The 21,639-nt window shown below is 37.5% G+C and overlaps 1 protein-coding gene across 5 annotated transcripts in view; it reads left to right on the forward strand.

Annotated features, from left to right (window-relative positions):
- Positions 1 to 21,639, forward strand: part of LOC134532551 (protein sidekick-like) — a 283,982-nt gene that overhangs the window by 241,602 nt on the left and 20,741 nt on the right. For 3 of the 5 annotated variants that reach the window (XM_063369064.1, XM_063369065.1, XM_063369068.1), the window contains exons 3-4: positions 6,910 to 7,120; positions 18,713 to 18,793. In XM_063369064.1, coding sequence (XP_063225134.1) covers positions 6,910 to 7,120; positions 18,713 to 18,793 — 292 coding nt within the window. The remainder of the gene's footprint in view (positions 1 to 6,909; positions 7,121 to 18,712; positions 18,794 to 21,639) is intronic. The other 2 variants (XM_063369066.1, XM_063369067.1) reach the window with 1 other exon arrangement.

Consider the following 21,639-nt stretch of genomic DNA (forward strand, 5'->3'; position numbering starts at 1 on the left):
TTCACTGTGATTGGCGGGCGGCTCGCGGAGTCATTATCGTCGTTTGTGGCGACACCCAAACACGAACCGACTCCTGCAGATAGCAGGCCGTGGTCCTGGCCTCGACCAATCAAAAGTCTGCAGCTGTATATATAATGGGTATAGACCTGAAAAATTCGCGTATTCATTTCGTGATATGCTACAATTCAAATAATTATACTTTAGTTCTGCTTCTTCTACTGGTTCACTGGAGGACTGAGAGCCAATTAGAGACCCTCACTCATAGAAGTGTCGAATCACAGATTTTTCAGTCGAGACGACTCACAAGTCAGCAGCCAATGAACAGGTGGCATTTGCCCGAGTGTGTAGAATGTAGCGGAGTCCATCCTGGAGGTCATTGAACTCGCGAATTATTCCGGTCTCTAATAATGGGCAAAATTCCACAAAATTATAGAAATGGGGAAGGTTTATTAAAAAAACTGAAATATCGGTATAGCTCACAAAATATGACAAATATCACATACGTTTGAACCTATTATAAATCGTATGAGTAGTACCAAAACTTATGTCTAAATTATTTTATATGACAAACCATTTCTGCAAGTGGTGGGAAAAAAAACTGGAGGACATAAAAAGTAATAATTCACTCAGCGAGAACATAATCGAATCCGTTCTAATTGTTTGTAAAATATTTAATGTTTATATAAAACTTTTGTCCCAAAACAATTTTTTTTAAAGCAAACAATTGCTGAACGATAAAAAGCATGGGTTGTATTAAAACAATACATAACACCCTTAGTAGGCACACTATCGAATCTGCTATAATTGTTTGTGAGTTGTATAATTTGTATCTAAATTTTATGAAACATTGCATAAATGAAGAGTAAAAACAGGAGAATTAAAAAATACATAATTTCTGTACCTCGTACCAAGCACCCCATTACTATTTCTAATTTAATATTGTTATAAATTTCAAATACTCATTTTCGTAATGACTACATCCTAAAAAGTGATGGAAAATTAAAAAAATTATATCAAGCATTCACGCTTGTAGTTGTACAGAGTTGGTGTGCATTGTTTGGCTGTTGGACAAAAACTTACGATTTTGTTTTAGTTTTTTTATACTATGATTTTTTTATTCTTTTTAGTCTTAAAATAAAATGTCGCCATGTTTGAAAAAAGTTGTTATTTCTCATTTCGTACTTTTTATTTTACCACAGCACATTAGCACTTCAGCACAACCACAGAACTGCAGACATTAATTAATTAATAAAAATTAAGACGACAATGGTTTTATCTTGCCAGTTAATTATTGTTATGAAATTAAACAACAAGCGTTTATGGTTTTGGAAAACTAATTTAAAGGAAGACTGAAATAAATTTGTGAGTTCTAGTTAAAATGAAAGCTCTTGAATGTCTTTCAAGTATATGTCTGTTTGAAACACGGAAGGGATGTTCTTTATATTACATACACATTTACTGAGCAGAGGTTTTACTAAAATCAGTCTCCAAAGCGGGTTATAACTCTTTCCCCGGCACGTTTTCTACCATAACCCGACCTATTGGATTGGAAACAACGTGTTATTATTCTAAAAATTATGTCAAATTATCCTTTCATGACAGATGAGCATACAGATTTTTTTCTTCCTTTCATGCAAGCGTGCACAAAAAAAAAGAGCAAGATCAAATGGTTGATTCTATAATTTATGTCAAAAATTAAAGCTTTTCATAAGCCATTAAGTTCTAAAAGAATTTTTTTTTTGCTGTCGACCTTAATTACTTGTAGTTACGTAACGAGATTTACTCTTCAGAAGTGTAATTCAAAATTGTTCACATTAGAAATTATCAGTGGCACTGCAAGGAATCTTTGGTGGTGGTAAAACTCAAAACTTGTTTTTTTAATGCGTTTTTTGAGAAATATTTGTTTTTGTTTAACTGAACATGGTGCAGTTTTGTCGAGTTCTTATTTTTTTATTAGGATATAAAATATCGGATGCGCTGATGAGAGGTTCTCCCACCATAACCCTCGCTGGACCGCTCCGGTGACGTCACCGCAATGCGGGCTGCCTATCCCGCGCCTCGCAGGGGTTTTCCGTGAAGCCAGCGTCAGAGCGGGGGGGTTTACTCTCGTGTCGCCGGCCAGACGTGCTTCGTTCGTCCGCTGCTTCCGTTAACCTGTCACGGCCTCTGACTGTCTGTCCGGCCATCGTCCGTCACTTCCCCCACTCCTTCCTCCAGCTCCTTCTCTCCTCCTCTCTCTCTCTCTCTCTCTCACGCCGCCACTCTCACCCGGGCTGCCTGACCGTGATGTGCCGATGACGTCGCTGATTGCCACCAATTACTTCTGCTGCCAATTCATTAGCCCAGGCCTTCTGCTCCGCATTTATGTTTCTCGCTCTCGAGCTCTCTCCCCCCCCCCCTCTACACCTATTCCACTCACTCCATGAACCAGCCTACATTGAAATTAGCCGCGCACGCATCGAGCAGGAAATATGGCACGGTTCCATGATGGAAGGAGGGGGGAGAAATTTAATTAGTGTCCGGCGGCGGGGTATGATTGACACCGCTGCGAAGTTGGTGGTGAAGGGAGGTGGAAAAAAAAGGGGAGGCCAGATTTATCGCTCGAAGAAGGAAAATGACATTCTATTTGCCCATACGTCATGCCGGCGCAAGCAAAATGGCGGATTGGGGGGAAGGGGGTGGTTTTTCAGGCGTTACGTGTAAAGTTGAGCGGTGAATCGACCCTTTTTTGTTTTCCGGGAAACAGCTATGTCGGGGTGAATAAATGAACGTTTCAGAATTCCTGATGAGGTAAAAAACAAGTACTGAGTGCTGTGAGAATATTGAGCTCGCATGTAGGGGCACAAACTTATTACTGCACGCTCGGTGATGAAAGTCGTGTATTCGATCCCAGCTGACGGTGGTGTTTCTTTTCGTTGATATGTAGACAGCCCATCAGCCGCAAACAGCATTTTCCTTGCTTGTAATCAGCCTTCAACAATTGCTGTGTGCTCATGTATCATGAAACGATAGTTTGAACACATTTTACTTCATAATTGTGCGCAACTGTACTAGAATTTGTTTATTTTTGTAAAAAAAAAAATTATTTTATTTATTTAAACCATTAGTTAAATTTCATCATGTAACATTTCACTGAACATTTCATTTAGCCAAAACATATATTCACCTTGAAACAATTTGAGTGCGAGAACGAACGACGTTAATTACTGAGGAAAAAATTAAATTGCAATTTTACCCAAGGCATGTATATTTAAATCCTTAACTCTTAAATTTTTGATTGTTTTTTCTAAGAGACACACAAAAATTTTTCTCAATTGCCAAGATTTGAGGTCCGTGGTTTCACAACGTTTGAATACGATTGGTCGGGAAAAAAAAGGGAGGGTTGAAGGGGAGGTGAAAAAAAAAGAGCCAACTCCTGTGTTCTGTTGCTTGCTCCTTTCTTCCGTATTTTTTTTTCTTCCTCTCTTTCCTCGTTTCTCCGACGTCGCCGACGTCGTCAGGAATCTGCGGCCGCAGCTGGCCGCTTCACTACGACCCGGGGGGTAATTGCTTCATCGCGAGATGCTCGCTTACTTACACCCCCTTCATTTCCCACCCCCGCAAAGCAGCACCAACACCAACCGGCTCCTTGCTTTGTTTGGCTCGATGTTGCGACACCCCAGCGCCTTCTGCTCACGCCTGGACGCTTCATTCCTCCCACAAGCTCTCCCCACTAAACAAACAGCATTGTCGTCTTCGAGCAGAAGATTTGCCCGGAGGTATGCTACTTTCAACACGACTTCTTTATTTACTTACTGCGTACAAAATTGCCGAAGGACGGCATTCGTTCCAAGCACAATTTCGTTCTGTACTCTTTCGTTAATCTATTTTTTTTAAACTTAAGTATTGAAATATTTTTTCTCCTTAAAAATACGGAAAAATTATTATACTTATCTGATAGACTATGACTTCACGAGCTAAACGGTTTTATTATTACTAGAGACCGGAAAAATTCGCGGATTCATTTCGTGATAGGCTGAAATTCAAACATTTGTACAATTCTGCTGGTTCTGCTATTGGCTCGCAGTTTAACTGGAGCTCTCTGGGCCAATGAGAGACTATCGACCAAAGAAGCGTTGAATCACAAGCTATCCAGTGGAGACGCCTCACAATTTGGTACCCAATGAACACGCGTGTTTACTTGAGATGTGCAGAGGATAATGGAGGCTATCCTAGAGGTCACTGAATCCGCGAATTTTTCCGGTCCCTAATTATTACTCATGAAGTGCATTATTTTTCAGTTGTGCCCAGTAAAAATTGGATATGAATTGATTGAAAAAAAATACTTCGTGACAATGCATTGTTTAACTAGAATATTCAACCATCAATTAGGCTCTCACAGTATATTCTCAATTTATTATAATATTTTACAAACGAACTCATTAATATTTAGAGTATTTATTTTATCTTAATAATCAATTTTATTTATTTCAACTTTTTAAAAAAAATAATTTCAAAATATGCATATTTCTATGTTTTCCATCAGTGTTAATTCGACTGCTTAAGAGTTTTCATATGAACACATAAAAATTTATGTTTTACAATTATCCCATGTTATTTATGAAAATAATGTTGGCGGCATTCCGAAGTATAAATTAAATTAGCCAGCTTAAAATAAAGTTTTTAATTATAACATTACTCGGTCTTAAAATTAATTCAACTCAAAGCGAAAGCACGTTTGAGAAGCACAAGCTATATGTTGCAGGGAACAGTGAACTTAAGAAGGGGTTAATTAGGATGAAATAAAGAAGAAAAAAATTTGAATGTGAAATCAAATTATATAATTCTGTTTATAATTGTATTATTGCGTTAAATTGAAATACTGTTGAAAGAAAGGAATAAGTACTGTAAATAAAAAATATATATAACTCTTTGGGCACAGCCTACTGGCGTAGGTATATTACGAACTACCTTTTCCTTCTTGAAATATTATAGAAACTTCTATAAAATCTGAACCATTTTAAGAATTAAATGTAGATGAGATCCTATATGTTCTCAAATATTCTAAAATTATCGATAAAACATTTTCTCAAGTCCATCAGCGAAAATGTTTGGAATGATTTTAACTCAATACATCCCGCAATTAATTGCTTACAACGAATTTAATGTTTTGCTTACTAAAGCAGTTAAAAAATATTTTGACCTTCAAACACTATTTTTCATCATACGTGATCGTATGTGCTTTGGACCAAGGTTTAAAATAACATTAAGATGTTTTAAAATAAATTTGAACGAATTTGTTAAAAATATTTTTTAAGTTGATTATTTTAACACCTTTTTTTTAGGTTGGTAGTTTGATCGTCAAAACATTTTCAGCCAGAGGTTTTAGACAATGTTTAGAATTTTTGCATTAAATTATAAATTTTATGATGGTGCACCTAATTAAGAAGCTATGAAAATTATTATTTTTTTACTAAAATTGGTACATAAAGGTATAGTTCCATTGATATTTCATTCAAGCATAAATTTCTTAGACCACGGACTTATTTTTTATTATGCTTAGTAATGGGCGCGTATAAAACTGTAAAGCTGTTTAGGAAACGGTTTACAAATAACTTCAACTATTTGAAGTACTAGGACAACACAAATCATAAATGCACGGTTTAATGCAGTACTAAATGCGCACACTAGTATGATTATTAAAACAAAATAAATAATAACCTATTATTAAATATTCGATCACATTCTCCATGCTTTATAGAAAGTTATACTTGGATAAAAAATCAATTAAAAAAATATATATTTATGCGCCAAATTCCGTAAGCAATACGTAGTGTAATGAAGTTGCTTGTAGTGTTGTAAATAGAGACCGGAAAAATTCGCGGATTCATTTCGTGATAGGCTGAAATTCAAACATGTGTATAATTCTGCTGGTTCTGCCATTGTCTCGCAGTTTAACTGAATCTCTCTGGGCCAATGAGAGACTATCGACCAAAGAAGCGTCGAATTACAAGCTACCCAGTGGAGACGCCTCATAATTTAGTACCCAATGAACACACGTGTTTACTTGAGAAATGCAGAGGATAATGTAGGCTATCCTAGAGGTCATTGAATCCGCGAATTTTTCCGGTCCCTAGTTATGAAGTAGCTTGGCGTCTGTGTTTGTAGCTGTGTCCTTGGCAAATAATTCACCGACGTTTCAGTCTACATTGCAGTCGCTATCATCAGGGAGCAGTTAACCTACTGATGATGGCGACTGCAATGTGAATTATATGCCGAGGACACGGCTACAACCCAGAAGCCAAGCTACTTCAGACGACAGCCGTTGAAAGCCTGCGAACAATATTACGTAATGTTATCTCCAGGGACCGGAAAAATTCGCGGATTCAATGACCTCTGGGATAGCCACCAATTATCCTCTGCACATCTCAAGGAAACCCGCGTGTTCATTGGGTACTAAATTTGTGGGGCGTCTCCACTGGGTAGCTTGTGATTGGAAGCTTCTTTGGTCGATGGTCTCTCTCATTGGCCCAGATGGAGCTCCAGTTAAACTGCGAGGCCAATAACAGAACCAGCAGAATTGCACACATGTTTGAATTTTCAGCCTATCACGAAGTGAATCCGCGAATTTTTTCCGGTCTCTAGTTATCTCACGCACGCATAAGTAACGGCAGGTTTGCAGAGAGATGTCTTGCGAGAGTCAGTAGCGGATCCAGAGAGGGGGGGGGGCTAAGGGGCTCAAGCCCCTTTCTAAAGCATCTGGGTACACTATTGTTTTAGTGTTTGCCTTGATAAAGCCTAGCCTCAGCTGGGTCAAGCCCCTCCCAAACGAAAATCCTGGATCCGCCACTGGCGACAGTCCGGTGTCGGACTGAAGCCAGGCTCCGGAGGCTTGAAGGGACAGAGTTGGGTGGACGGCTGTGCCCGCAGGTGTCCTGGATCAGGCACCGCGACATCCACATCCTGACGGTGGGCGGCTACACGTACACGAGCGACCAGCGCTTCCAGGCCAACCACAACCGCGACACGGACGAGTGGACGCTGCAGATCAAGTGGGCGCAGAAGCGCGACGCCGGCATCTACGAGTGCCAGATCAGCACGCAGCCGGTGCGCAGCTACTTCGTCAACCTCAACATTGTCGGTGAGTCGCTCCACACTCGCCGCTCGGAAACAAGAGTCATCATTAGGGACCGGAAAAATTCGCGGATTCAATGACCTCTAGGATAGCCTCCATTATCCTCTGCACTTCTAAAGTAAACACGCGTGTTCATTGGGTATACTAAATTTTGAGGCGTCTCCACTGGGTAGCTTGTGATTCGACGCTTCATTGGTCGATAGTCTCTCATTGGCCCAGAGAGCTCCAGTTAAACTGCGAGCCAATAGCAGAACCAGCAGAATTGTACTCATGTTTGAATTTCAGCCTTTCACGAAATTAATCCGTGAATTTTTCCGGTCTCTAGTCATCATTCTACAAGTCTCAGAAATAACACGCACAACTTACTTGTAAGCTTTTGGACAAACGCCATTGCTAAGCACATGTATGTCTGTGGAAGAAAACTACAAAAAAACCAAAAGACAAAAACCTATTGTGTTTGTTTCGTCTTTTCGTTTTGTCGTGTTCTTGTCTCGTTTCAACTGTTGTGCTGAATTTTTTTGGATTCAATAATTTTGTGCTGTCATCATTTGTGGTTTTTTTTCGTTCTCTTAGTCCATTTTTCTTTGTTTTTCTTTGTTTGTTGACCATACTCCTTTTATGGAATATTATGTGGTGTTTATATCCTGTTGGCAACAGCAATTTTTTTGCTTAATTTATGTTTTTGTGTTTAGGGTTTTTTTTAGTTTTTTTCTACAGACATACATGTGCTTAGCAATGGCGTATGTCCAAAAGCTTACATCAAGTCATGAACTCCCATTGCACAAATCTTTCAAATATAACACATAACTTACAAACACACAACTTAGAAACACACAAATTATAAACTTCGTAACTTATAACTATCATAACTTATAAACGCCCAACATTAGAACAGCCATAGCTTAGAAACACGCAACGACAAAACACACAGCTTAGAAACATCATAATTTAGAAACACGTCATTTAGAACAGGCATAACTTGTGTGTTTCTAAGCTATGTGTTTCTAAAGTGCGTGTTTATAATTTATGACATAAAGCCACTCATTCCCAGCCGCTGTTGCTAAATCCTGACTATCATCAACAAATACTTCGAAACTATAGCTATGCATTGTCTAGTTCCGACAACAGTGGAAAACTAACTTGTAGTCAGTTACCATCATAAGCGTACGAATAATTTCATTGCTTGATGTTTGATTTCAAATCATTTTCTTTTGTTGGTGGGATTGATAGATTATTTTTTAGGTTTTCAGGGAGAGGAGAGTACATTTCCACATCCCCTTTAGTAATTTCCTGGTAACCACAGTCCAGAAAGTCAAACAAAAAATGTTACTGTTATATGCTGGCATTTATTGTACAAAGAATAATTACCTCGTGACATATTTTCAAAAACAAAAGTATACATATCTGGAAAAAATTACATAAACATGCAATTACCTTTAATTGCGTATGATATTTAATAGTCAAGGCAATATTCTGTCTTCATATTCAATTTCATTATTAATCCAATAACATAGCTTTGTAATTATTGTAAAATGGCTACGTGTAATTGATTAGTATTAATAAAGTACAATTAGTGGCTCAAATAATAATAAGTGACATCAAGATAATTAGTGACCAACGAAAGACGAGGCGATGACAATAGTATATTGTGGCTGGGAGGAGAGAACACAGTGATTAAAGCAACGTCTGCTACGTTTTCCTTTCACCAATTTTGATCCATCCGGTTGTTATAACTATTCAGCCTCCGTGCTCAAACATCCCCTCCACCTTCGTGCAAAAAGACTTACCTCTACAGAAAAAAAAAATTATTTATTTCGGTTGCAGGTATATCACAACGACTCATTTAACGACTCATTTTTATCAAGTTGTTTTGAAGTTAGTTTTTTTAAGGCGGTTTAGACGACGCTGAGACAAAAGCAGACAGAAAGAATTAAAACAACTAAATCACTCACGGAAAAGTTGAAAAAATACTATATGTTTCTTAAAAAAGTAAAAAAAAATCCAATGAGCAAAAATAAAAATAATACTTCTGTGGTCAGGTGACAGGTGAGTTGAGTCTTGCACTAAAACAATTAATGAAAATTTGCAGTGTCTACATCGGTGGCTTGCCTGAGCTGTGAATGAACGTGCATGTTTAAAAAAAAAAAATTAAATCTCTACCTTAAAGTTATAAGACACTATGTCACCAAAAAAAAACATGTTTTAACGGGAAAGTTATAAAAAAATAAAATAGCGCCTCTCTTATTGACTGAACTATTTTCTACCCAAAATATGTGAAATTTTGATATACCGCAGATCTCAGTGTCGTATGCCACTAGAACAAACGTCAAACGATGGTCAAGGGGACATATTTTACTATGCCTCCGAGGCACAGTGATATTAAAAGCAGCAAAAAATTATCGTTTTCGATGAAATAAGTATGCAATATTTTGCACAATCTATTAAAATTGGCGAAAACGTTCGCTAAACAGAAAAGAAAAAAAAACATTTAAATGTAATCTTAATGTTATTTTGGGTACCGTAGTTATAGTATTTTGGCCAAGACGAACGGTGTATTTATCACAATCATCACCAGTGGAGCGAGGGTAGTGCCTGTCCTGACACAAATGTGCAAACACCGAGTTGCTAGCGATGTGGTCCGTAGCCCGTTATTATCCTGGAAGTCACCTTTTCCTCGAAGTCTCGACCGCGTGATGCAAGACCCCGAGGAGCACGCAAACCAGAGAGAGAGAGAGAGAGAGAAAAGCTCCCGAGACAAGCGACTTACCTGTACGAAGCCCCGTCGACGGCGCACGAGCCTGGCTCGCATCTCACGGGGGGATCTCCGGCGCGCGTCCCGTGGTCCGGCGGAGGGCGTGAATCCCGCCGCGTCCTCGCAGCGTGACTCACGACCCCGGGGCGCCACATCTCGTCTCTGCACGGACGAGCCCCGTCGACGGCGCACGAGCCTGGCTCGCATCTCACCAACTAGTCCCGAGACCACCGCGACAGGAAAACATTTTTTTGGGAGTGTTCCTAAAAAAAACCCTCCGCAAAAGACGTTATCAACCTCTACGATGCTAGGAAAATTTCTTATTAATCTCTGGTATCTCGACTACACTGTAAATTTTTTTATGTGTAACATTTTGGCTCTCCGGTGTACGGCATTCGGTAGAAGTAATTTCGCGAATGGAACGGAAGTCTATTAGAACGGTAATCTGTAGGGACCGGAAAAATTCGCGGATTCAATGACCTTTAGGATAGCCTCCATTATCCTCTGCATTTCTCAAGTAAACACGCGTGTTCATTGGGTACTAAATTGTGTGGCGTCTCCACTGGGTAGCTTGTGATTCGACGCTTCTTTGGTCTGATAGTCTCTCATTGGACCAGAGAGCTCCAGTTAAACTGCGAGCCAATAGCAGAACCAGCAGAATTGTACACATGTTTGAATTTCAGCCTATTACGAAATGAATCCGCGAATTATTTTGGTCTCTAGTATTGTGTAACCACGGTTCTTCCATCTGTGTCGGATGACGCGAACAGGGAAACTTTAAAAGTCTTAACGGTTTAATGAATTTTTATTAAGATGGGCAGTATTTTAATAAAATGCCTTGTCAAATATCATGTCCAAAGCAGGGATTTAGTAATTTGTTCGTCTTAAAATTTATCGTAACCGCATCATTATAAACTTAGTTTATATTTCGCTCTGCAAATAGAATAGGTTCGATGGCGACGTAGCTGCTACAGCAAAGTATTCTAGCGGCAGGCGCGGAAACTACGTGCGATTCACGTGAAGAAATGCAGCTGAAAAAAAACATTTTTCTTGTATATTTATCAAGCTAGGCATTGTTTTAAAAATTCTACAATAAATTTTGCATACGATTTTACGATTTTTATGTTATAATAGTATTTGTAACATGGGAACACAAATTTTCTCGTTACCGAGGTCAGATTTTACACATGTCTGGCAAGTACTGAAAGACCCGTTCACGTGTGTTAGTAAAGTTTGTGATGTTTATAAATTTGTGCATTCATATGAAATCACTCAAACTGCAGCGCTCGAAAATGTTCACAGTAATACTGGTTTCAGACTCTTGTCCGGGCATTTTTCCTGTATGCTGTTTGAATTACTACCTTAATTAAAGTTGTTTGTAAACGGTTCCCCGAATAGCTTTCCAGTATTAACTGTGCACATTTATACGTAAAATATAACAAAATGAAGTTTAATAACGGTTGAATATTCGATTTAATTTTCCATTGTTAAAAATTATATGATTGTATAAAATATTATCCAAAATTTTTATTTTTGCCCCAATTATCGTCAGAATAACAAGAAATATTCATAGGCCTATTGTTTCCAAAAAAACTTATTTAATATATAGATAAATAACCAAAGCAATTTACATTTTTTTCCCTTGTAATATTACAAACTATTTCTTTTCATCTGTTTTCCAAATGATTTATTGCTAAAGTACAAAAATATTTTTCTCTGTGCAGTTGTTCGGGAAAATATAATTGCATAGGAAATTTTGGGTACTTATTACGTAATAATTAAAATTTCTGAACAATTTTTTTTTAGTTTGATAATTTCCATTTAGGATTTTAGCACATTAGCAAAATATTAATGGCGTAGGCACCGAATAAAAAAGAGAAACTAAAAGGGCTGTGGTAATCGTTACCAAATTCATTATTGAATCACCACAAAACGATTTTACTTCAGCATTGTTGCGAAACGTGCTAAAGAAACTTTGCATTGTGGTAAGTAAATTTCCTATTAAAAATAAAGAAGCAAATATCGTATTGAAGGCCGACAGCAGATTTATATAAATGGGATTGTTCGGAAAAACCATGTTTTTTTTTTTTTTTTTTTTTAACGGAGTGGAATATATTTGTGCAAATAATGTGTTGGTTTAATGACATCACCATGTTTCAGTTGACTTTTTTTACATTGTCAGACAGAGGCAAAAAAATTAGACAAATATGTTTAAAACGTTTGCAATCTGTGTATGATTTCAGTCATGTGGAAATATCTTTCAGTTGTGTGTAGTGCTTTTACTAGGGTATTTTATTTTCATTTTTTTTTCTATCACTATTATGTGAAATTATTTTGATATTATGTTTACGTAACTTAACAATTTGTATCTACAAAGCTATTTTACGTTGTTTCCGGTGGTTTTATTTATTGTATTTTTTTTTTGTTATTCATTGGCATTAAAATGAAATTGGCTTTTCAAATATTAGAGGCTGTCACATTTTGATGAATTAAGGACATTAAAGAACTTAGATACGGTTCTAATGACACATCGTGTTGCCAGAAGCAAACATACTAATATTGATGTGCGCGACCAGCAGTCAGTGGACATGTCACGGGATAAGTAAAATAAACAAGCAAGACATTTACTTTCGAGTAATATGGGGCTGTCACTCACGCCTACTTACAAAAAATAACAAACCTGAAACGAATTTAGGCTTGGTAATAACCTTGCATACTGTGATCGCTTCGTTTTTCTTTCCAGGAAAAGACCAAATTGGTAACACACTGAAATGACCCATACTGATCTGTTGTAAGTTATCTTTAACGACATAGGACTTACTAAAAATGTTATTTTCTTGCACGGTACATCAAAGTCGCAAGAATAATATAGCAATTCACAAATTTTTTGATCTTGATGTTTAATACATTTCAGGTTTTCCTACCTTTATACAATGTTTTTCAGGTTTTATTTTAGGCAGCATGGATGGTTTTTTAAGACAAGTTGAAAAATCATATAAAAAATGTATTGTATATCTAATATTAATTATCCTTGAATGAAAACAAAACAACAAAATTCTTTGAATCAGTACGCACCAAGTAGTAGCACGACGTACATAAAATAGCACATGGTAAAAAGACTTGCCAAGAAAAAAAATAGCAAAAAATCAGGACGTATTAAAACTTTTAATATGTTAGCGATATTTTGAACCTAATTATCAAAAACAAATCCTCCTTCACCGTGCATATTTATTCAAAATATCTTCGGCCCAGTGAGAATTATTCCAGGAATATGTTAATTTTTATTTATCAGCTGCAGATAAGACTTCATTTGTCTGGCGTACAGTAAAAAAAAATGTGAGCAAGTCTTTCGGTATTCGCCAGTGATAGGTAAGCATCTAACCTTTGAAACGAGCTGCAAATAAACTTATGATTCGAAACTATAACTCCAAATTTAACGTATAATTCTTTAAAGCGTGATGGCTATATGAAAAGAATGTAATTTAAGGAAAAAAGGGAAACATTATTCCCAGAGACCGGAAAAATTCCGGATTCATTTCGTGATAGGCTGAAATTCAAACACGTGTACAATTCTGCTGGTTCTGCTATTGGCTCGCAGTTTAACTGGAGCTCTCTGGGCCAATGAGAGACTATCGACCAAAGAAGCGTCGAATCACAAGCTACCCAGTGGAGACGCCTCTCAATTTAGTACCCAATGAACACGCTTGTTTACTTGAGAAATGCAGAGGATAATGGAGGCTATCCTAGAGGTCATTGAATCCGCGAATTTTTCCGGTCCCTAGTGATAGGTAAACATCTTACCTCGGAAACGAGCTGCAAATAAACTTATAATTTGAGACCTGAAAAATTCGCGGATTCATTTCGTGATATGCTACAATTGAAATAATTATACCTTAGTGCTGCTTCTGCCACTGGTTTACTGTTAATCTGGAGTAATGAGGGCAAATTAGTAGAGACTGGTATAAATTCGCGGGTGCAATGACCTCTAGGATAAATTGCATGATCCTCTGCATACTTGAGCAAGCATCGCCTGTTTATTGGCTACTGATGTGTGGGACGTCTCAAATTGGTTACTTGTGATTCGATCGCTCTTTGATTGAGGGTCTTCTATTGGCCAAGAATCCTCCAGATTAACAGTGAACCAATAGCAAAAGCAGCACAAAGGTATAATTATTTGAATGTTAGCATATCACGAAACAAAACCGCAAATTTTTCCTATCTATACCAATTAGAGACCCTCACTCATAGAAGTGTCGAATCACAGATACTCAGTCTAGACGACTCACAAGTTAGCAGCCAATGAACAGGTAGCATTTGCCCGAGTGTTTAGAGTGTAGCGGAGTCTATCCTGGATGTCATTGAACCCGCGAATTATTACGGTCTCTACTTATAATTAGGGACCGGAAAAATTTGCGGATTCAATGACCTCTAGGATAACCTCCATTATTCTCTGCCTTTCTCAAGTAAACACGCGTGTTCATTGGGTACTAAATTGTGAGGTGTCTTCACTGGGTAGCTTGTGATTCGACGCTTCTTTGGTCGATAGTGTCTCATTGGCACAGAGAGCTCCAGTTAAACTGCGAACCAATAGCAGAATAGCAGAATTGTACACATGTTTGAATTTCAACCTATCACGAAATGAATCCGCGAATTTTTCCGGTCTCTACTTATAATTCGAATAATAATTTAAAGTATAATTCTTTAAAACAATGACAAGCGTGATGAATATATGAAAAAAATGTATTTTAAGGGAAAAAGGGAAACATTATTCCCCTTTTAAAAACCTAATTATTATTACGTTTAACAGGAAGGTACTATCGTTTTTGAGGATATACTCTCTAGGCAATTTTAAGGGGGAAATAAGGGATGTACTAAGCGTATTGGTGAGACAGAGTAACCTGTATGGTAGTAAAACTATCCCTGAATCTATTGGTAAACTTCAATAGTTATAACAAAATATAATAGAAATTTTAAAAATACCTTTATTTTATTAGCCGGTAAAACTGTTTTGGGACGAGCATGGCGTCAAAGACATGCTACATATCCTTGGTTCTCTAAAGCATTACGAACGTTAAGCTATCTTTTAAGTATTTATCAAAATATAATTTGCAGTCCAATAGATAGGGATTTGAGATTTTTGACAAGAAACTATTTTAAAATACTTTCCATATTGTTAAAATTCACTAAACAACTAAAACGGGAAATTTTCCACACTAAAGTATTAAACTGAAAATTTTTAAAACACATAACACTAAGTATACGTTTGTGTATTTATTTTTGCTTAAACGACTGATATCAGTCTGTAAATACTTCCTAAAACCAACCTTAATCTTATTAAGCTGATTCAACATTACATATTATCTAATACTATTATAGTATAATATTATTATTAAAATAATTTTCTTTCGACGAATATTTGAACCACAATACTCTTGGTTACTAAACGCACATCTTACCGAGACCATTGGGAAACAATAAGGAGAATATAAATTATATTTATTGTAAATCCAGTTATTTGCAGGTCATTTAATACTTGGTATTATTTTTCGTTACGACTTTTTTATATTCACCAAATATATTCCAATGTAGTTTCACTATCAAAAAAGTTTAATTCGGCACACCATTACGTTTGGTATGCACCGTAATATTAACCGAAGTGACGAGAATACGGATTTATGTTACTATGCATGGGTCCGCCATCTTTTCCTGGTTTATGAGACTTCTGCGCAGACGCAGGACCGTTGTATGGCATTTCCGTTCCATTTTCGCGAAATAACTCCTACCAAATGCCGTACACCGAGAGATAAGATGTTTACACATCAAAAACACAAACGATAAAACCTGCTTCCACAGGCAGCTCATAATAGAACCCAGCTTATTATTGAATATCATCCTTGTAACTGGTACCAAATTTTTACTCGAAATTGTTCGGTTAATCAATAAAAAAGATGAAATATGTAAGAACCAGAGGCAAAACCAATCTGCTAACGGCAACGTCCGCCACATCTAACACGCGGTTAAACCATTTATTATTACAACGACACACTCCTGTTCCTCTACGAGTTAAGTGACGTCGATCTCGTAAAATAATAACAATTTTGTAAATACAAATTTGTTAAATCACGGAAAATAGACAGCATTATTGTTTTAAAATATGAAAAAGTCATTTTTATTGAAATGTAGATTAATGTTGGACATACGCTATTGCATTGTGTTCTTTGGAACTGCAACTCTGAAGTTCAACGAGCAAAAGTAGAGAGAACCAATATATGTCAATTAACAACCCAGACAATACCATATTACAACACAAATGACGAAATGATTGCCAAAAAAATAGACCAAAAATTACAAACAAAAAATGGATATTTGAAAGTTAGTACGTACAAAAACAGCAAAAAATGTTTGTACTGAGTATTGGTAATCCAACAAAGGAAGTACCGACGAGAAAAGAAAGTTTTCTTCAAAATAAAGTGCGACGTCCTCTATACTTGTGTTGAGTTCTAAGTTCTCTGTGATGACAAATACAATCCAGTGTGGTCAGTCCAACATTGAAATGCGATTTATTGACTCCCTTTGCAAAACCTTCTTGATGGCCATGTAATTTTTCGTGTTACACATTTTATTAGAGGATATCAGCGTAAGTACAGGTGTTGAAGTTTGATGAGAGGGGATGGATATCTGGGGAATCCTATAAGCAGGATGAAGAACTCCAGTAAAGTAGTTAGAGAGAGAAGGCGAAGAAATCGCTGGTTACGGGAACAATTGGACGAGGAGTGTGTATTGATGAGGAGTATGGCGCACTTCGGAGGAGGGCTGGAGAAGAATAGGGAAGTCATGCTTGCCACCGGAACATTGGGATCAATGCATCAATCAATGAGCATAATTAAAGACCCCAACGTGCAGCTATCTCGACATAATGATTCATCAAGCAAACATCTGAGCCAAAACGTGTCCTTTTCAGAGCTATTACATCTTTTATTTTTATTTTTTAGTATATACACATATAAGTGCATACACATATACATAAAAACACTCATTTACGCATATATTTCCATATATGTATTTAATTTTATGCATATATTTGCATATATGCATACATACACATATACACATCAGCTTCTAATTTCATATACATAAATATGCATATACACGTATATACATATACTCATATATATACAAATATGTCTACATATTCATATATAATTATATGTATGCAAATAAACATGTATATGCATATACACATGTATAGGTACGCAGAGCATATTCTGAAAGTGCTGACGGATTGCCGCTACGCAACTTGACGGACTGTCACGTCATCGATAACACCGACAACTTTAATGGCGCATTTGACCGGCTCTGCCTCCACCGCCCCTTCCCTACCTACACCTCTGAAGGTGTACCCGGGAGTCAGCTTCAAAAAAAACCTTTTTCCGAGCCAAGAAAAGGTGACCAGTTCTTGGAGAATATGCCCCCCCCCTCCCTTTCCGCCGTGCAGCAAGTGCAGGGTTTCAGTCACAGTATCCAAGTGGCAGGCGGCACTGTGCCTTTGCCCCATCACACTCCAGTCAACTGGCGCCGACCGCAGGACTCGGCGATCCTTCGGGCCAGGACACGGCTGAGGTCGCTGCCCTTCCCGAACTCCAGAGATGAGTGTCATACACCCCCAGAGGACCGAAGTCCTCCGGGGCTGCTGGTTCGAGTCCGCGCACCGAACACAATCAGCATGTTGCAGGGGCGCGCCAAAAGTCTGGCCGGGCAGACGTCTTCGGACGACGAAGCCCCAAAGATCTCGAAGCAACGCCGATAGATTAATTCAATGGCCAATTGCTTCCAACTTCATACCTATATATACTTCTTTTGTTAGGGTTTTACAGGAGAATTCTTACTAGCTCTGTTTTTATTCTTCTTCGATAGATTTTTTTCTATCACAAACTGGCTTCTTGAGGTCTTCATCATCTTCCACTTCGAAGTCTTAAATATTTATATATCTCTTCAATACAATGTTTACATTAAACAAAAAGAGTATATATTCATGCATATATACAGAAAGTTGGTATGCATGACGTTGATAAACTCCGACAACGTTTGACCGATCGTCATGAAAGTTGGCACATCGGAGTGTTTTATTTTTTTTATGGAGAATGTTTATATCCTATCCATTTTTTTTGTAACTCACCACTAGATGGCGCTGCAGCGCATCTACTTCTAAACTGTTCAACCGATCGCCACGTGTAAACAGAGAAACCATAGGTGATAGACGTACACACAACAATTGTGTGCCATCATTTCTCTGTGTCCACCGCGCGGCCATATACCGCTATCCATTATTGTATTTAACTCGCGGAGAACATATCACTAGAGACCGGAAAAAATTCGCGGATTCATTTCCTGATAGGCTGAAATTCAAACATGTGTACAATTCTGCTGGGTCTACTATTGGCTCGCAGTTTAACTGGAGCTCTCTGGGCCAATGAGAGACTATCGACCAAAGAAGCGTCGAATCACAAGCTACCCAGTGGAGACGCCTCACAATTTAGTACCCAATGAACACGCGTGTTTACTTGAGAATTGCAGAGGATAATGGAAGCTATCCTAGAGGTCATTGAATCCGCGAATTTTTCCGGGCCCAACGATATCACCCTGTGTTCAGCCCGGGCAACGCAGGGTACCGCAGCTAGTACGTGTCCTGCGTGTGGTCGCATGAGCCGACACGTACACTCGTACACAGTCCCATTGCAGCGGGGTCTGCCGCAATGACACCTCGTGCGACGCCGACACGCGACGTTCCGCCGACGGCCCGGGGACGCCTCAGCGACGCCCAGTGTGTGTGTGCTCCTTGTTCGCAGACGTCCCGACGGCCGCTCCGCCGAGGATGTACGAGGACGCCAGCATTCTGGACGCCATCTACATGAAGGGCCGCGTTACAGGTTCCGTTTCACTCACGTGTTGCATCGCCTGCCGTTGTGGTGGTTGCTGTGTGTGTTCCGGCGCGCGCGCCCCCCCCTCTCTAACCGACGCTAACCGCTTGCCGCTTTCTTCTGCCTGTCCCGTGTTCCCGGACTAACGATGGTTGTCCGTTAACTAACTGCACGCTGAGCTTAACAGGACTTTCACTACTGCCTTCTTGCAGCTTAGGCTTAAGACCTGATGGAGACACACTCATGGCTCACCGGGCTTTTTCACCAGAATTTCCGTGGACTGTGAAAGACTCAAAGCTAGACGCGACGGTCAATGACTTAGCAAGAGGAGGTGTTCTGCCCTCCTTGCAGCGTAGATTTCTCACGAAAGATCAACTCTTTTATTCCCTCAACTTTTTCAGCCTTACGTTTTGTCCGTATTTTATGAAAGTTGTAATGATTTACGAATTAAATATAAATTTTGTCTTAATATTTCGTTGGGTTAAACAATTAAAATTGTAACTAAATGTTTTTTTTTAAATTATTAAACTTTTTAGGTACTTAAAACGAGCTTATTAATTTTTTTTAAATATATCTTTAAATATAATAAATTGTATTAAATATAATTAAAAACTGTTTTAAAATTATTTTGTTTCAAATATGTTGATTTATCTAAAAAAAATTACTTCAACTGAATTTTAGTATATTTCGTATTTATTTAATGTATTCAGCACAGGCAGTATTTGAATTAGGTTCGGTTAAACTCAAGAAATATCCAACGTGTTTTTCAACTAACACTAGTGATTACAATGTGTAACTTTCGATAACTAATTAAATACCATTTATTTGTATTATTTAATGAATTTGGTTTTTTGAAATGGAAAGGGTATCATATGCACAAATTTAAGCATAAATGTTTTTCGATGTCGTTGTGTTACAAACGGGTCAGTTGAAAAGTATCTTCCTTCTTTAACAGATTTTGTCATGTTATGCTTAAAAAAAGGTTAAGTTTATTTCAAACTGGTTTCAGAAACCCTGGTTTTCTGGTCTCTTGATGACTTTTCTTATCCTGAGAACATCATGGACGCTCCTGTCCATGTCCCCCCTTCATTTTCTGTATGCATAATGTTTTTTTAATTCGTTTAAAAGTTAACAAAAGCTTTTGTTTAAGCTTGGTATAAAGATAACTGACAATTTATTTAACTGCCTCGCGTGATTCAAGTAACAGATCAGGAGCTTAATACAAGATTTATTTGCGTAATATTTTATATTGTAAAATAATCCTGACAATTTTTCCTCTTTCAGTGTCCTTTTTTGACGTGAAAAGTCTTATAAATCGATGAACGCCGGCTGCACGGACGAAAAATTGTCACGTTCCGCCTGAGCCGAGCGTTCAAGAACCTGCCAACCACCGTGCGAGAAAATCTTCTGTAATATCAAACAGGTTAAGGCAGGATTTTGAACTAATTGTTCCTGATTATATTTAAACAAATTATTTAAATTAAATTTGCAAAAACTGTAAGTCATATTTGAAAATTAAAAAGTATGCAATTTTTCATCAATGTTTTCTTATGATGTTATCACGTAAAATTATCGTCCGTAAACCGACATTACAGACAAACCCCTTTTTTATGAATTTTACTTCATAATACGGAATCGGATTCCGCAGGTGTCTGCTTTTCGCACCTTCGCCCGCCGGATCGAACGCAAACCTCAGACCAACCTACTGCGGGAGTCAAGACTCACGACTCAAATGAAAAATGACTTGATTGCTCCATGTTTGACATTCACTAATGGTATCTGATTTCCTTAAGGGCGCTTATATTGAAATGAAGATTGCATATAAATAGAAAGGAACACTAAGGCGCATAGTGAGAATAAAGTTTATAACAAATTTTTCAAAATAAAAAAATCCAAAATACAAAGTTTTGAACACCATGGCAGTTGATCATTTAAAAAAAATCATAACTAGGGACCGGAAAAATTCGCGGATTCAATGACCTCTAGGATAGCCTCCATTATCCTCTGCATTTCTCAAGTAAACACGCGTGTTCATTTGGTACTAAATTGTGAGGCGTCTCCACTGGGTAGCTTGTGATTCGACGCTTCTTTGGTCGATAGTCTCTCATTGGCCCAGAGAGATCCAGTTAAACTACGAGCCAATAGCAGAACCAGTATAATTGTACACATGTTTGAATTTCACCCTTTCACGAAATGAATCTGCGAATTTTTCCGGTCTCTAATCATAACGCCTGTAAAAAATGTAGGGAATGTAGATTTTACTTCATTAGAAATTAAATTATTATAATTTTAAATACAAATTTAAATATTCAAAAAATAATAACTGCCCATAAAATGTACAATCAAATACTTAATAATTTATTGAAAAACTTCTAAACTTTATTTAAAACCTTCTACTGAAATTTTTTTTAATGAAACCAACTACTACTACTGTATAAACAGTGCTTTAAATTAAAAAAAAATTAACATACTTAGTATTAAATTCGTCGGAATTTATGTTTAACCATCTTAATATTACCATAAACCTATGTCTCAAAACAAAATTATACAGCCACATGTGTAAGGGACGAAAAATATGGTTTGAAGATCATAAATAATTAAATAACTACCTTAGTAGGTTTAAGATGAAATTAGTTAAGACATTCTATGCTGAATGCATTGAGTTAGATCATTCAAACAATTTTTTGCTACATGGAATATGAGGAAATGTTTAATCGATATATTTTTTTAATATTGGCGTTCATATAGTATGTTATGTAAATTAAGTTTCTAAAAATGTTCCAGGAATTTACATGAGTTTTAAAAACTTTTCCAGAAGAAATAGGTAGAGGCCGGAAAAATTCGCGCATTAATTC

Source organism: Bacillus rossius, chromosome 6 (genome assembly GCF_032445375.1).
Source record: "Bacillus rossius redtenbacheri isolate Brsri chromosome 6, Brsri_v3, whole genome shotgun sequence".
Classification (NCBI taxonomy): domain Eukaryota; kingdom Metazoa; phylum Arthropoda; class Insecta; order Phasmatodea; family Bacillidae; genus Bacillus; species Bacillus rossius.